A 16344-nucleotide genomic window follows, 5' to 3' on the forward strand; every position below is an offset into this window, starting at 1 on the left:
AGCCTCAGAAAACCTTTGAGCCATGGGGAAGCCTGTTATAGAGGGGCAGGTTGAGGCTCCCACAGGACACGGTGAGGAGCCAGATGACACAAACCCAGCGGTGAGCCTGGATAGCGGCACTCCTTGAGATGGCCATGGGACTTGCCCCTCCTTGCTGCTTGTAGCCTGAACAATGAAGTCTTGTTCTCCCCTCAAGCTGGACTGGGTCCCATGGACTTGGCTGCCCCAGTGCTGATCCTGTGCAAATCCCTCTGCCTTTGAGGACCCAGCTGGGCTCACAGGAGGTAGAAGGCCTGGCTATCCTGCCTGAGTGAAGACAAGCTATTCCAAGTGAGCCCAGAGTGGTGAGCAACAGAGAACAGCCTACCTGGATATCTAGCCTTTCCGGGGAAGAGAAGCGGTCAGTGGTCATGTCTCCTGAAGCACCCGCCACAAGAGAACTCTGGCTCCTCACTCCAGAACAAATGTCAGCCAGCCCTTTTCAGTGTCTCTGCCCAAGTCCTGTTTCCTCTTCCCACCCACAGCTCAGCGACTGCCCAGCAGGACCCCATGAAGGACCAGAAAGGAACCAAGAGGGCTCCACTTACCTTTAACTTCAGCCCAGACAAGCACAGCTATTCCCTGGTGAGCCGCACAGGCTTATTTATACTGGAGAGGTGGAGGTGGATCTATTCCCAGGCTGCTCTGTACAGAGAGAGGCTGGGGGAGGATCCAGGTCGGGAGGCCATGGGAATCCAGGCTTAGCCAAGATGGACCAAGGCCAGGGCGATGTTCCTCTGGGCCCCTTCCAGGAAGCCCTGGTGACAGATGAGCGCCATGCAAAATGGGCTGGCGTTGAGTCCAGTTACACATTTACCCAAGTTCCCTGGAGTCAGGGGTTGTCACAGGACCGGCTGGGTTGTGACAGCCTGAAGCCAGCAATATAGGTCTTGGGACACAATCCCCTCGTGATACACTTGTAAGCCTCTCCGGACCAGCCAGGAAGGGGCCTTTCTGCAGGGGAATGAGCCTCACGTCACCAGCTGCTCTCAGGATGTACAACCTTGAACAGCTGTAATTGCGTTAGTTGCCTGTTCTGTACAGGGGCTTCTAATGGGCTGTGGATACACACCACCAGTAGGAAGTACCTTCTAGAAACTTCTAGCACATCTGAGAAGGCTGGGAAATGCCAACTATGGTGCAGCCATATTGAAACAAAATGTTCTGGGCTTGTGCACAGGAGCTGCCTGTTTTGGAGGGTGGAGGTTTTGGAGTGTTGCTCTTGGCGAGTGTAGAGAATGGTTTTGAAGATGAAGTTTTAGAGGATGAGGTTGATGGGACACCAAGGAAGGGTGGGAGTGTGCAGACAGATGAGGACACAATAGGCCCAGCGGGGGAAGACCTGCCAGTGGTCGCTCCTTGCAGTCCACCATGGATGGCGACAAGCTTGCATTATCTCAACAGCTCAACCTCAAGCTATCTCTTGGCCATGGAGCGGACACAGGTACAACCTACCTCCACCCAGATGAGGAATGGGAAAGAGAAGACAGAAAGGGAGGGTGAGCAGAGCAGTCCCTGGCTCAGAAGGAAACAGATGCACAATACAGGGATTGATGGGGTCTGAGCTGGGGCCTGGAGTGTGACTACAAGAAGGTCTCAGATGGAGGCCATCTGCAGGAGGGCATCAAGACTGTAGCCATGAATGCCCAGTCTGAGGACTTAAGATGCGAATGCCAGAAACCTAGGGGGACATGCTGGGAGTAAGGGCTCAGGAAAGGCCATAGGCAGTTTTCCTGAGGGGTGTATGAATGACTTAGCAGTTTGGGGGCTTAGCAGGGAGACCAGGGCTGGGAACACAAGAGTAGAGTTCCTGAATGTAGGGATGGAAAGATCTTTCTTCTCACATCCTGACCCTAGAAGACTGAATCTTCAGATCACTGGGCATCTTTTTGTCCTTCATGAGATGTCTGGGTAACTGGGAGCCTCAAGATCACTTCAGGATAGGGCTAGTGACCAGGGAGTCTGGCCATGCAATCCAAAGGAATTTCCAGCCTCAGCCCCCTACAAAGAGAAAAGGGCTGAGATGGAGTTGACCAGTGATGGTAAGGATGTCCCCAGTCCTGCATGCAGGGGGAAAAAACCCTATGCCCTGGGGTCTGGAGAACTTCCAAACTGAAGGGCACAAATGAGGATGTTTCCCAAATGTGACAAGGTCCTGTGCTGTCAACCGTTCTGCCTCTTGCCCTCAGAACCCCATTATCTGGCTATTTCTATGTGTCTCATAATAAACTAGGCAAAGTGAGTCCCTGGAGCATGTCCAGCCCATTGTGAAGCGCGAAGAGGTCAGGGACAAGCTTGATGTGCAGACAAGCTGTAAGGTAGCCCTTGCTGCTGAGGCTTTCTGAGCGTGACGCCTTCGCGGCAGTCACTCTGGGCCTCCATTCCAATGAACACAGATAACAGGTGCGTTTCACCCAGCTGGAGCAACTGCCCCTGCGGTGGCAAGTTAGACCGACCGCAGGGTTCCTGGGCCAAGCTTGCTGTGTAGATGCTTTCTGTCTGCTGTGGGGGATTACTGTGTAGCCTGCAGTCCCCATGGCCACCTGGTCCTGCACTCTCTAGAACAGAGGGTGAGAGGGTACAGAGCCCCTTCCGTCTGCATCCTAGGACCTTCACGGCTAGTTTCATTCAGCTTCCCTCACCACAGAAGCATGTGTGTCCCTCACACATGCTCTCTAAGCCTTGCATCCAGGCATAGCATTAGCCCTTGGCCTGTGTTTCTCAGTACTTACTCACGGCTGTCAGCCATCTGCTCCACACCATGCCTGCCAGCTACTGCAGTTCTCCCAGCTCCAGGGTCTCACTGTGGTTTACGAAGCTCCTGAAACCACAGGCCCACTCTCAGAGCACACCCGGGCACACCACACATGTTCCCGCCCTCGAGTGTTGGGGCTTCCTGCATCCCAAGGTCAGTGCACGTACAGTTGAGAGACACTAGCAGGGAATCAAATGCGCATTTTTGTCTTCAAGAAAAGCTGTGCATGTATGTGTGTGCTTGTGTGTATATGGATGTGGTTTGTGCTCACAAGCACATGTGTGTGATTGGTACATGCATGTACTTCTGTGATTCTCATGTCTGTGCTGCTCATGCCTACCTTTTGTGGTTTGTGCATATATGTATATCTGTGTGGTTTATGTGTGCATGGTTTATGCATGCATACATGTTTGTATATGACGAGGATAGGTACTACTGGGAGCTTGAGAGTCAGGGCTGTATTGTATCTTTGTTTCTCTTGCTTATTTTGGTTTTTTGTTTATGGTGTGGGTATGTTAGCAGAGCCCAGTTATGTGGAAATACTTTGATAATGTCAGGCTAAGCAAAAAGGTAGCTCCTTTATTTTTAGTGTGTGTACGTGTGTGTGTATTTGTGTGTATATATATGTGTGTGTGTGTGTGTGTGTGTGTGTGTGATGTATGTGTATGTATGTGTGGTGTGCATGTATTTATGTGGTTTGTGTGTATTTATGTGTGTGTGTGTGATGTATGTGTATGTATGTGTGGTGTGTGTGTATTTGTGTGTATATATGTGTGTGATGTATGTGTACGTATGTGTGGTGTGCATGTGTTTATGTGGTGTGTGTGTGTGTGTGTGTGTACTGTGTAGTGTATGTGTGTTTTGTTTTATTTTTTGAGACAGGTTCTCACTCTGTAGTTCCAGCTATCCTAGAATTCAGAGTTCTGTCTGCTTCTGCTTCCTGAGTGCATCACCACATCCAGCCTAATGTATGTATGTATTTATGTGTATATGGCATATGTGTATATGTATGCATGTGAGGTGTATGTATGTATGTGTATATGCAAATGAATGCATATGTGGTGGGGGCAGGGATGGGTTCAGGAGCCCATGAACACAGATGGGGACCAGAGGAGGACACTGGGTGTCCTATTACTCTCCTCCTTATTCCCTTGAGACAGGGTGCCTTGCTGAAGCTGGGGATAGGCTGGCAGCCCCAGAGATCATCCTGTCTCTGTCCTCCACAGCCTTGGAGTTACAGGTGTATGTGGTCATGATTGGATTTTTTTTTTTTAATAAGGGTTCAGGGGACTTGAACTCAGATCTTCTTATTTATTTATTTATTTTTACAAGGCACTGTGCATTGTACCTAAATGCCACTCATAGAATCAAGGGTCATGTCTGAGTCCTGCCTGTGACCTGGTGCAGGTCACTAGACTTGTCTGTTCCTCCACAAAATGGTATTAGGGACTCTACCTGACAGCTGCTTATCGAGGATCCCTGTCCCAGGCAACCTTGGGAAGGTGGGCTAACCTGTGGACCAAAGAGCTCTAGCAGTACTCAGGTTCACGTGGAAGACAGACCAGTGGGGTGTATAGTAAATGCACAGCTGCAGGATACGGGGTGCTTGTGGTGGCTCTAGGTAAGGAGGAGGTGAGGGAGGAGTCTAGGGAGCCTGGGGCAGGTGCTGAGTGGTAAAGATGAGCTGTTGACATTAAACAGCAAGCACACCCTGTCAACGACAGGCAACATAGTCCTGAGACAGGGACACAGAGAGGTGGCTGAGTGGGAGGGAATAGAAAGGGTCTAGAACTCCTCTGTTCTCAGGACCCGATGCAACCTGACTTAGAATGAACTTGAATGGCAGCAGGTTATAGCTGAGAGCAAACAGCCAGCTTTGCCTGAGAACAGTGACATGCTTCCTGGGACAGCAGCCATGACACAGCATCCATTCACAGGAACAGTAATATCACAAGGACTGCATCTACCTGCACGGCCCATCCTACCACATGGGCACCTGAGGCAGGTCCCGACCCTACTGTGCTTTGGCTTATGATGCCTGGGTGGGCACAATCACTTCTCTGTATAGGAAGGGCTAGTGGGCACAGGTAGAGTTTTCCACTCTGCTTTTCCAAACCACAAGACTTTCCTTGAGAATGGTGGGTGAAACCACATGTGTGTGCCAGGAGGCGGAGGTACTGGAGGGTCAGAAGCCAAAGGTCCTCTGACCAGCAGGATGACTCGAGCAGAGCAAAGAGCACCTTGCCTGTCTGTGGAAGATTATTATGTGCAGCCCAGGCAGGCGCCACGACCCGAGTGTGGGAGCCTAGGGTGACCTCATAGCTTTGCAACACCATAGTGGAGTTCTGAGATCATTAACTTAAGAAGGGAAAGGTTTGTTTTGGCTCATGGTGCTGGAGTTACAGGCCAGGTTCAGATAGACCCATTGCTCTGGACCTGCTGGGGGTATCAGGTAGCAATGGCAGGAGCCTTTGTCCAAACAAGCTACTCCTCACATAGCTAGGAAGAAAAAGCAATAAAGAAGGAAAAGCATATAGAGGTCCTGCAACCCCTCTTAATGGCACACCCCCACTGACCTCCTGGTAGGCCCTACACCCTAAATGTCTACAGCACCTTCAACAGAACAATGCTGTGCATTAAGATTTTCACATAGGGACCTTGGGGGTGGTTTGTTGAGCACTGTGGAAGATGGAAAGTGGAAGACTGTATGTGTGAAGGTAAAGTAGGGGAAATGAAGGCTTCAAGGTGATCTCCAGTCAGGGCTGAGGCACCAAGGCCCAGCAGTGGTGGCCATGGACAAGTGAGGTAAGCAGGATGGTTCTATCTATAGAAACAAGCACATGTGGTCCACATGGTCAGAACTGAATGGTGGATAGAATTCATCCCTAAGGATTAGAGAAGAAAGATGTAGGTCTTACAGAGTCAGCTCAGGAACCTCCCTCTGGGAACCCAGGCTAACTCTAGGTACTGTGTGTGATAGCTGAGGCTAGAGCAGGATCAAGGTTCAAGGGTAAAGGGTATCCAGCTCACTGGGTGCCCCCACCCCCTCGCCCATGGCTGGGCAGGGCCCCAGGCACTGTCTGTGCCTCATAGTCATCTGGGGCAGTTGACAAATCAATGTATGGCCTACCATAGACCACTAAAGCCAACCCTGGGTGAGCAGGCTGGGCAGGCAAGCCAGTTATGGATCTTCTTTGGTCACTGCTAGTCCAGCCTGCGTGGAGCATATGACTGGTATGAAAGGCAGACCTGGGCTTGGGCAAGGCTTTGGCACCTGATTCTGGCTGCATGCTAGGACCTGTGGACACTTAAGCCAATCTTAGGGCTCACCCGTGCGGGTCGAGGGCTCCATGAAGATAGCTGCTGTACACATGTTGTTCTCTGGGGATAAACTCATAACCATTGTCATCTACATGTCTGTTTTTACCAGGACTGTGCCACAGCCTAGTATGATAACAAAAGGAACTCCAGAAGCCAAGGCCAAGTCATGGTCAGAGCTGAGTCCTCCTGAGGCCTCTGTCATTGGCTTGCAGGTTCACGCCTCTCTCTGTGTCTATCATAGTTACCGGTGTTCCTGTATCCTGACGGCTGTGTGTGTGTGTGTGTGTGTGTGTGTGCATGTGCTAGTGTGCTCACACATATATAGAGGCTGGATGACAACCTTGGGTGTCATCTCAGAATGGTGTCCACCTCTTTTGAGATACGGTCTCTCATTAGTTTAGAGCTCGCCTATTAGGCTAGACTGCTTAGCCAGAGAACCCCAGGGAACCACCCACTCCACCAAACCCCAGGAATCTACCTGTCTCCACTGCCTGAGTGCAAGATTACATGCATATGTCACCACACCTCGTATTTTTACATGGGTTCTGGGGATCCAACTCAGGTCCTCATGCTTACCATAGACGTACTTCACTGACTGATCTACACCCCTGTCCCTATGCCTTCTTCGTATAGGAACATCAGTCAGTTTGCATCAGGGCCTACTGTAAGGACCTCACTTTACCTTGGTCATGTCTTTAAAGGCCCTATCCCTAAATATAGTCCCATTCTGATGAGTGTGGTGGAACAGGCCTGTAATCCCAGCTACTACGGGAGGCTGAAGCAGGAGGATCAGAAGTTCAAGGCTGCCCAGAATATTGAGTGATTTCAGAGTTAGCCAGGGCAACTTAAGAAAGGTCAAAAGAGGGCTAGAGATGTAGCTCCTTTGGTAGAATGCTTTTCTAGCATGCACGAGAGCCTGGGGTGGCTCTCTAGCCCTCTTATAAACATGGAGTGGTGGGGTATGCCTGGAATGCAAGCACTTGGGGGGTGGAGGCAGGAGGATCAGAACTTCAGAGTCATCCTAATCTATACTTAGTGAGTTCAAGACCAGCTGGGGCTACATGAAACCCTGGGGATGGAATACAATGGTATAGCACTTAGCTAGCACAGAGGCCCTGGATCCTATCTCCAAACAGTCACTTTTTGGGGCCCTGGAGGTGGGGATGTCAGCATGTAAATCTGGGGAGCAATTCAGTGGGTGACAGTGTGTTTTCCACGTGGATCATCCCGAGTTTTCCATGGATCTTGGACGACAATTCTTCATCTCCCTGACCCCAGCCGTGGGTGGGTTCTCCTGGGCCATCGATGATAACCATGCTTTTGGTTTTGAGGGAGTGAGTTATTAAGCATATAGCAAACAAAAGTAAAAATGAATAGCAAGTGGTGGGTAGAAGCCAGCAGATAGATGGCAAAACATCATGAGATCATGCTCTCAAAACACCCAGCAGAAATAAGTGATACAAACACAATTGGGTCTGAAATGGGGATGAGGAGGCAGCTACTCCCAGAGTCAGTATCCCCATGAACAGAAACAGCACACAGCCATTTACCCATAGAATGTGCATTACATGTGGTCACTGGGAATACCAGAACAACTAAAGGTTTGGCTTCAGGGCTCCAAATAACTGCTTGCCACCCTCACATCATGTCATTCTAGGACACACAGAAGCAAGCTCAGATCACCGATGATTCCCACAGAGATGGGCCTGAAGGCCATCGTCTTCTGCATCCTGACCTGGGTCAGCCTGGCAGCTGGGGACCGGGTATACATCCACCCCTTCCACCTGCTTTTCTACAGCAAGAGCAGCTGTGCCCAGCTGGAGAACCCCAAAGCAGAGACACCCCCGGAGCCGACATTTGCACCTGTGCCCATTCAGGCCAAGACCTCTCCTGTGGATGAGAAGACCCTGCATGACCAGCTTGTGCTGGCCACCGAGAAACTAGGGTCCGAGGATCGGCAGCGGGCCTCCCAGGTTGCAATGATAGCCAATTTCATGGGCTTCCGCATGTACAAGATGCTGAGTGAGGCAGGAGGTGCAACTAGTGGAGCCATCCTCTCCCCTCCAGCTCTCTTTGGCACTCTGGTCTCTTTCTACCTTGGGTCTTTGGACCCCACGGCCAGCCAGTTGCAGGCACTGCTGGGTGTTCCTGTGAAGGATAGAGACTGTACCTCCCGGCTGGATGGGCACAAGGTCCTTGCTGCCCTACAGGCCATTCAGGGCCTGCTGGTCACCCAGGGTGGGACTAACAGCCAGGCACATCTGCTACAGTCCACTGTAGTGGGCCTCTTCACAGCCCCAGGCCTCCGCCTAAAGCAGCCATTTGTTCAGGGCCTGGCCCCCTTTGCCCCTGCTGTCTTCCCACGCTCTCTGGACTTCTCCACCAACCCAGGTCTTGCCACTGAGAAAATCAACAGGTTCATCAAGGCTGTGACAGGGTGGAAGATGAACTTGCCCCTGGAGGGGGTCAGCACAGACAGCACCCTGCTTTTCAACACCTATGTTCACTTTCAAGGTGAGGCAAACCCTTGGGTCAGCCCTGGCCCCGGCTTGTGCCCGAGATGGCGCCTGGGTTTCCATGGCATCCCTATAGCCCATGTGTGAGATGGGCTGGGGTGGCCTCTGTGTTACTGGCAAGGCCCTGGAGCCTCAGGAAGCAAACCTGGCTCAAGATAGCACAGCCCCACCTCTCTACCCCACAGCCCTTCTGTGCTGGGTCATGCTCCTGTGTCTTGAGAAGCCTGGGACTAGAGTGGCTGGCCCAGGCAGGAACACCCAGCTTACTTGCTCACATAGGGAATTACCCATATATCCCTGTCTGGGAAGTTGTTTATTCATTCAACGAACTCTTACTACTTGTAAGACTGGACAGGAGTCTCAGAGCGGCAGGAGACTCTGACCCCATCCCCCTCCCCACCCCCAGGTTTCTTATTTAACATCAGCAAGTATGGAGACCCCAAGGGCAGATGCCCGAGGCAACACTACAGGGAACAGTGCTTGAGGTGGAAGGGAGTGAGTGGTAGAAGGCTGGTGAGGGCCACGGGCAAACATCCGTGCAAAGCCTCAGGAGATCAGGGTGGAGGTAAGGGCGGAGGGCTGGGCTGGGCTCAGAGACAAACACTCTGTGAGGAGTGCTTCTTCTCCAGTGGGCTGATCAGGACAGTTTTACTCATAGGATGTCAGCCTTGTGGCCTGTGACAGCACTGTGCGGGTGTGTGTGTGGGAGGTGCCATCCAGAGGCAAGCAATGGTCCAGGCACACTGTCCTGGGAACATGTGCAAGGGGGCCAGGTCTTCAAATTGATGGCTACTGGGGGAGGGCAGACCCATGGGAGCGCACAGGAAGACATGCCAGCCTGGAGTGGAGGTAGAGGGCTCAGTGCCCCTGATGACTTGGCCGCTGTGACAATGTTTGCAGTTTATGAATTCACACGGGGAAAGACCTCGGCCTGCCTGCCTTTGAGGCTGAGAAAGGAAGAGATCAGAATGTTAGAGGAAAGAGGCAGCCCTGAGGCTGCTGAAGCGTGGCTAAACTCGGTGTAACTGAGTCACAGTCCCTGGTGAGGAACCCCGGACTCACCATTGAGAAAGGAACGCTTCCAAAGGGCAAAGGTCAGCCATGGCTCAGACAGTTTCTTACCAAACCTGGGCCTTACCGTTTCAGCTAGACTGGCCAGCGAGCTCCAGGGATCCTCATATCTCTGCATCCCCAGTGCTGGCATTATAGACCTGTACTGCCTTTTCCCGACTATTACAAGGGTTTCGGGCTCAAGACACAGGTCATCATGCTTATAGAGTAAGTAGTTTATCTGTGGAGCCATCTCCCTAGACTATGATCTCTGAGTCTGTAAAAAGTGAGTTGGCAAAGGAGAATGGATCTGGGTTGCACCTGCCTGGTCAGACAGGAGCAGACTGAGTCCCTGTAGGTGACAGGTGTGAGACCTCAGACTCCACACCAGCATGCCCTGTGTTTTCTGTTTCCGTCAGGGCTTCTGTGGGGAGCTCAGGTGGCTGGGATTTGCAAAAGAGTGTCAGAGAGCACCTGAGGGTTAAGTCTCAGGCCAGGCCAGGCCAGTGCAGCCTCATGGCAGGGCAGATAGGTAGGCAGGTGGGAGCAGGGGGTGGGGGGAGAGTCCCTCCTTAGCTCTCCCATCCCTCCCTCACTGAGCCTTCCTCCCGGTGGGTCTCTGTGGCTTTCAGGGAAGATGAAAGGCTTCTCCCAGCTGGCTGGACCCCAGGAGTTCTGGGTGGACAACAGTACCTCAGTGTCTGTCCCCATGCTCTCGGGCACTGGTGCCTTCCAGCACTGGAGCGACTCCCAGGACAACTTCTCCATGACGCGCGTGCCCCTGGGCGAGAGTGCCACCCTGTTGCTGATCCAGCCCCACTGCGCCTCAGATCTAGACAGGGTGGAGGCCCTCATCTTCCAGCATGACTTCCTGACTTGGATAAAGAACCCGCCTCCTCGGTAGGAAGTGTGGGACCCTTGGAAAGCAGAGTTGAATGAATGGCACACCCATTGCATGCTCACATGTCAGTCTATTCATGTCTGTCCACACATACAGTGTGTCCTGTTGCTGCGTCCCCCCCCCCCCCATCCTTCTGTCATGAGCAGTGTAGCTGTGGATATGGCTCGTTATCTGTGACTCTACAGATACTCCCTCCACAGGGAGGCAACTGGGGCTGTCTTAGGCTTACTGTTGTGATGAAACATGAGGACCAGAAGCAACTTGGTGAGGGAAAGGTTTATTTGACATACATATCCTGAATCACAGTCCACTGAGGGAAGCCAAGGCTGAAGCTCAAGCTGGGCAGGAGCCTAGAGGCAGGAGCTGATGCACAGGCCCTGGGGATGCTGCTTACACACACGCTTGCTCTCTGTCATCGCTTGCTCAGCCTGCTTTCTTCTAGAGCACAGGACCACCAACCTCGGGGTGGCCTCACCCACAATGGGCTGGGCCTTTGCACATCCAACACTGATTTAACATAAAAATGCTTTACAGGTTTGCTTGCCTACAGCCTAGTCTTAGGGAGGCATTTTCTCAGGTGAGACTCCCTCCCCTCAGAAGACTACAGCTTGTGCCAAGTTGACACAAAACTAGCCAGCACAGGGGCCATTATCTTACTAGTATTTTGGTTTTTAGAGAGGTTCTAGAATTTGTGGTAATTCCCCTGCCTCAGCTATGCGGCTAGGGTGAGAACAGAGGGCAGACAGCTGCCCACCATCAGCAAGCTCTCCACAGGAGCTGTTTCAGGTCCTCCTCCTGTTTCAGGGCACGTGGAGGTTTTTGTTGTGTTTCTGAGAACTTCCTTGGGGTGAGGATGTCCTGTATTGGGTGACCCTTCCTGGGGAGACACAAGCAAACATCTATTCACCCCAGATAAGGCATTGACTACAGACCAAAGAACCAATTCCCTCCAAGTCGAATTTGGTCATTCAGTGCACTTATTGGGTTCATTTTCATGAGTGTGAGTGCATCACCAAAGAGCCCACCACAGCATGGAGACCACTCATGAAAGCTGCACCCCAGGAGCTCCCTGCACAGCCTGGAGGCAGCTCTACCCATCTCCTCTCCCCAGCAATTGTTTCCTGTTTACACAACACTGGGGAGGGGCTTTCTGAGGCTTATGCACCTCTTTCCAGAAGGGACTGTCTCCACAGGACATAGCTAACAACACTGACTGGGCAAGGGCTCAGGACTGCCTTCCTAAGTGGGTGGGAGCTCCCCAGCCCCCTAACAGTATTATCTCCACAGAACCATCCGCCTGACCCTACCCCAGCTGGAAATCCAAGGATCTTACAACCTGCAGGACCTGCTGGCTCAGGCCAAGCTGTCCACCCTTTTGGGTGCTGAGGCAAATCTGGGCAAGATGAGTGACATCAACCCCAGAGTAGGAGGGGTGAGTGCTGCTCTGGCTGTGCCCTGGGGAGGGAGGGTGGATGGCAATATGGAGGAAGGTGTGGACAAGGCCAGCAGGGCAGAAAGAAAGCATAGAGCCGGTAGGCATTGCCAGTACTCCCTGGCATCCCAGTAACATGCAGAACATGAGTCTCCTACTCAGCTCTCTTGCTGCCTCTAGCTCCAGGTCTGTCTCTGTCCTGCTCAGTCCAGCCTTGCATCCTCCAAGAAGTTGTGGTAGATTAGGATGGGGAGAATGACCCCAATGCCCTGATCTGTAGTTCCTGTGGGGAGCAGCTCAGCAGTAGACAGAGAACTATGTAAAACAGAGGGTATGTCTGGATACTATCGGCATTGTGCCAGATGCCGGGAAACAAAGAGGGATTACTGTAGAAGACACGATCCTACTGTGCCACTTGTCCAAATATTGGAGAGCAACACAACATCAAGATGGCAGTGGAGATGAGATGTGGACATGGGGCATGCTGAGCAGGAGCCTCTATGGGGCTTGTAGAGGACTGGTGTGTACACACTTCCTCCTGGCAGGCTGGACAGTCTCTAGCCTGCAAGTCCTCCTGAAGGAGAGGTGTCTCTGCTTTGCAGGTTCTCAACAGCATTCTCTTTGAACTTAAATCGAGTGAGGAAGAGCAGCCAACGGAGTCTGCCCAGCAGTCTGGCTCACCCGAGGCACTGGATGTGACCCTGAGCAGCCCGTTCCTGTTCGCCATCTATGAGCAGGACTCAGGTGCCCTGCACTTTCTGGGCAGAGTGGATAACCCTCAGAGTGTGCTGTGAGACCTGGTGCCATAGGGGCCCATCAAGGCCTCATGTGCATCTATGGGAACAAGGCTAGCTTCAGAGAGCTGTCCTGGGCAAAAATCAGTGCTGCCCCGCCTGGCTTTCCATCACTCCTTCCAGCAAGGCAGCGGCCATCTCCATGGAGACTGTGCACTGCCTGAGAATAAACAGTGAGCACCAGAGCTGGCCTCCTGGGTTGTGGGTTTGTTCGGAGACGGGGGTAAGAGCCAGGAGCTGGTACACAGCACAGACCACTGCTCTGCACAGGAATACCACTCTGGAAAGAATTTGGACCAAACAATTGTGAAACCAAAGAACATTCCCTTTTTATTCAAGAACAAAAGTTGGGTTTTGACATTAAAACACGCATTGTCCCCTTGCTTTGGGCTTGTATTTAGCTCACTGAGTGTGCGACCATGACCTTCAGAGTCCCTACACAACCCTACGTTTTCTTACCCATGGCATGTTTTGAAAAACTGAATTCATACCAGTGTAACACCGTATCACGTTGCTGAGAAACAGACATGGTTAGTTTAGCTGACAGGTTGAGCAAACAAAAGTTCCTGAAGCTCTTGGCAGAGAGGCCAATGTGTGACAGCTAGGTGGGGAAGGAGAACTCTGTCCCCAAGTTGCACTGAGAGAGGACCTGGGCAGAGGGTACATCCTTTACCCCAAAGACACAGGGTTGCTACTTGTTTCTCTGTCTCCTTGAGATTATACCCACAACTTCCAAGTGTGTGTGTGTGTGTGTGTGTGTGTGTGTGTGTGTGTGTGTGTGTGTAGCAGGCTGCCTCTTCCCTGAACAAACAGGAAAACAGGTGAACAATGTAGCATGTTAGCCACAGGAAAAGGCCAGAGAGCACCTACGGACAGCAGTAGAACCCATGGTGCATACAGTGGATACGTTCTGGCCTCTCTGGCCTGAGCTGGAGGTTTTGACCCTGCATGAGCCTAACCTAACCTCTTAGACAGGGCTTGGGGCCTGGGAGTTGGGACTACAGGGTCCTGAAAGGTGGATTTTGTTCCTGTGGCCCAGGGCCATCCTAACAGAAGAGCGCTACTATGTCCCTTTAGTCTCGGCTTTCCTCACCCTAGCCCTGTTGCCTCCTGAATACTCTATCCAGTTTCCGATACCATGACGGCAGCTTGTCTGTCTTACAAGGCGAGTGTGGTCAACCCAACCAGGCCATCCACTGCTGTGCCAGGCGGATGGGGAGGGACCTAGGTACCATGATGTGACTGGCAGCCAGTTCCTTATCCTCCCTGGCCCGTGTGCAAACAGGAAATGCTAAGGTAAACAGATTAACTCTCATTCTAAAAGGCCCTGTTCCCAGAGGGCGGTGGAGTAAACTTCTCATTACTGTGATAAAATACCAGACAAAAGCAACTAAAGGGATTGTTTTCAGCTCATGTCTGAGTTTCGGGGAGAGTGCAGCGCAGGAGTGCGATTCAGCCACTTGTCCCGTTAGGACACACAGGGACTGAATCTGGTGCTCACTCCACTTTCTTAGCCCATGGGATGCTGCGGTCCACTTTTAGGGTGGGTCTTCCCACATCTATTAACCCAACCCAGGAACTCCTTCACAGGCACGCCCCGAGTTTTGTTTCTTGGATGATTCTAAATTTTTTTTTTTTGGTGGAGCTGAGGATCGAACCCAGGGCCTTGCGCTTGCTAGGCAAGCACTCTACCACTGAGCTAAATCCCCAACCCGGATGACTCTAAATTTAATCAGGCTGACAAGATGAAGCATCGCAGGAGTTGATGGGAGAAAATAGAGGTGAACTGATATCCAGGCTGACACTCGTCCTTATAGAGAGAAAACTAAGTTAGTCCTTAAAGGCCACCCTCCCCTACAGTAGCCCAGGCTCTTCAGCAGTAGATCTAGTTGTCCCCTACTTCCTGTCATGGGAACCCCTGACTAGGCAATCATGGGGCTGGCATAATTATGGCTGAGAGGTGCCAGGGCCATGCAGGCTGCCTCAGAGGTTCAGGCTGTCCTATACCTACCTGCTCTGTGATTGGGGTCCCAACATGCCACCTCCTTCGCTCCTTGTTAGTCCACCACGCCAGGACCCTGGGCTGGCACAGATGACACTCCACACGTATTTGCTTCAGCAGAGGGCCTGAGCCTGGCCTGTGCCATCCTGCTAGTTGACTTGCTAGTGTGTCAGCACCTGGTGGGACACAGGACAACTGAGCTCTGCCTTGGGACAGCTACAAGCCGAAGTAGGAGCCAGCAGCGGTCCTGCTGCTCAGAGACCTGTAGCCCCAGCAGGAGCTTCGGCGGCCCGCTCCAATTCCACCTTCTGTGCTCCGTGGGCTCGAATATGGTTGGACTCGAATATGGTATATACACACGGCATAGGACCCTCCCAACGGGACAGCTTGAGCCATGGGCCCTCGGAGGGAAGCAGCAACACAGATTTTGAACTTCTGCCTCCAGAACAGAAATCATTTCTTTGATCCAACTACCATATCTGTGGTCACTGAAGGCAGCCTGAGAAAAGAATGCATGCTCTTTGATTGCACGGAAGGGAGATAGTGGACTGCGGGTGGGTCCCTGAATGACAGACAGGCCTTCTCCTTACTTACAATATGGGATGCTCTGTATGCCTCCCTACCTTTTCTATCTCCCACTTCCTGGCAGGCATCCTCCTCGTTAGCAAGTTGGGCCTGACTCTTTTCTATCACTAGCCCTAGGGAGGTGACACCCCAGCCCTGGACCCAGGCAGGCCCTCAGAGCCAGGCTCAAGGTGCTGGTCCCTGTTCTCCCAGGAACTCCATAGTTTATACCTGAAAAAAGAAAAGTGCATTGGGGATGGATTTTTAGTGTGTATGTTGAAGTGGAAAAATGTATTACTTTAAACCCGACTGACTAAAACTGAATCTCAACAGGGAAACTAAAGAAAAATAACCAGGGAGCTGTTCTGGGGGAGCCAGATGTAAGTCAAACTGTTAGCTTTGGCCTGAGTGTTCTGCTCTCAAGTGCAGAAACATGGCAGGGAGGCTGGAATGCAATGGCCAGGAGTCAGAGCCAATAGGGTAAGAGGTTAGGCCTCAAGGCCCACTATGAACCTCTGACTCTTTGGGCTGAGGCTGGTGTGTACGTGTAACTACACAGACTGGCAATATGAGTCTGGAGCTATTTATTCTGCCTTTAAATCCCACCTGTCAGTCATCTCAATGACAGGTTTGTGTTACCTATCTGTAGAATGGGAACAGCAATACTGGAGTTGGGCTGGGGAGTGTGGGATCAGGGGACACTAACAGACAGGGCTCCTTGGGTATGGAAGCACATGAGTTCAAGGTGTAGCGATGACTTCTAGTGACTATCTCGTGACAGCTCCTTGGGAGAAGCCCATTCCATGCACCTGTAGCAGCCGCCAAGCAGACAGGGCTGACCAGCCTGTATGGGACAATTCTGTGCTAGGAGATCTACACAGACAGGACCCTTCTATCTGTGTCAAAGGGAATTGTGTCGCTGAAGGCATGTATGATGAGGGCTACTTGGACTGAATTCATAACTGACACA

The 16344-nt window shown here is 51.9% G+C and overlaps 2 protein-coding genes across 2 annotated transcripts in view; one reads left to right on the forward strand and one right to left on the reverse strand.

Annotated features, from left to right (window-relative positions):
• The window catches only part of Capn9 (calpain 9), a 34587-nt gene extending 34175 nt beyond the window's left edge, over positions 1-412 (reverse strand). Inside the window, exon 1 of the mRNA XM_036188887.1 lies at positions 368-412. Within this exon, the coding sequence (XP_036044780.1) occupies positions 368-412 (45 nt within the window). The remainder of the gene's footprint in view (positions 1-367) is intronic.
• A 7337-nt stretch (positions 413-7749) lies between these two features.
• Positions 7750-13190, forward strand: Agt (angiotensinogen). Its single transcript, XM_036187841.1, has 4 exons — positions 7750-8629; positions 10314-10581; positions 11870-12014; positions 12617-13190. Exons 1-4 carry the CDS (start codon positions 7801-7803, stop codon positions 12806-12808), a joined length of 1434 nt encoding a protein of 477 aa, XP_036043734.1. The 5' UTR covers positions 7750-7800; the 3' UTR covers positions 12809-13190.
• The last annotated feature ends 3154 nt before the right edge of the window (positions 13191-16344 follow it).

Source organism: Onychomys torridus, chromosome 5 (genome assembly GCF_903995425.1).
Source record: "Onychomys torridus chromosome 5, mOncTor1.1, whole genome shotgun sequence".
NCBI lineage: Eukaryota > Metazoa > Chordata > Mammalia > Rodentia > Cricetidae > Onychomys > Onychomys torridus.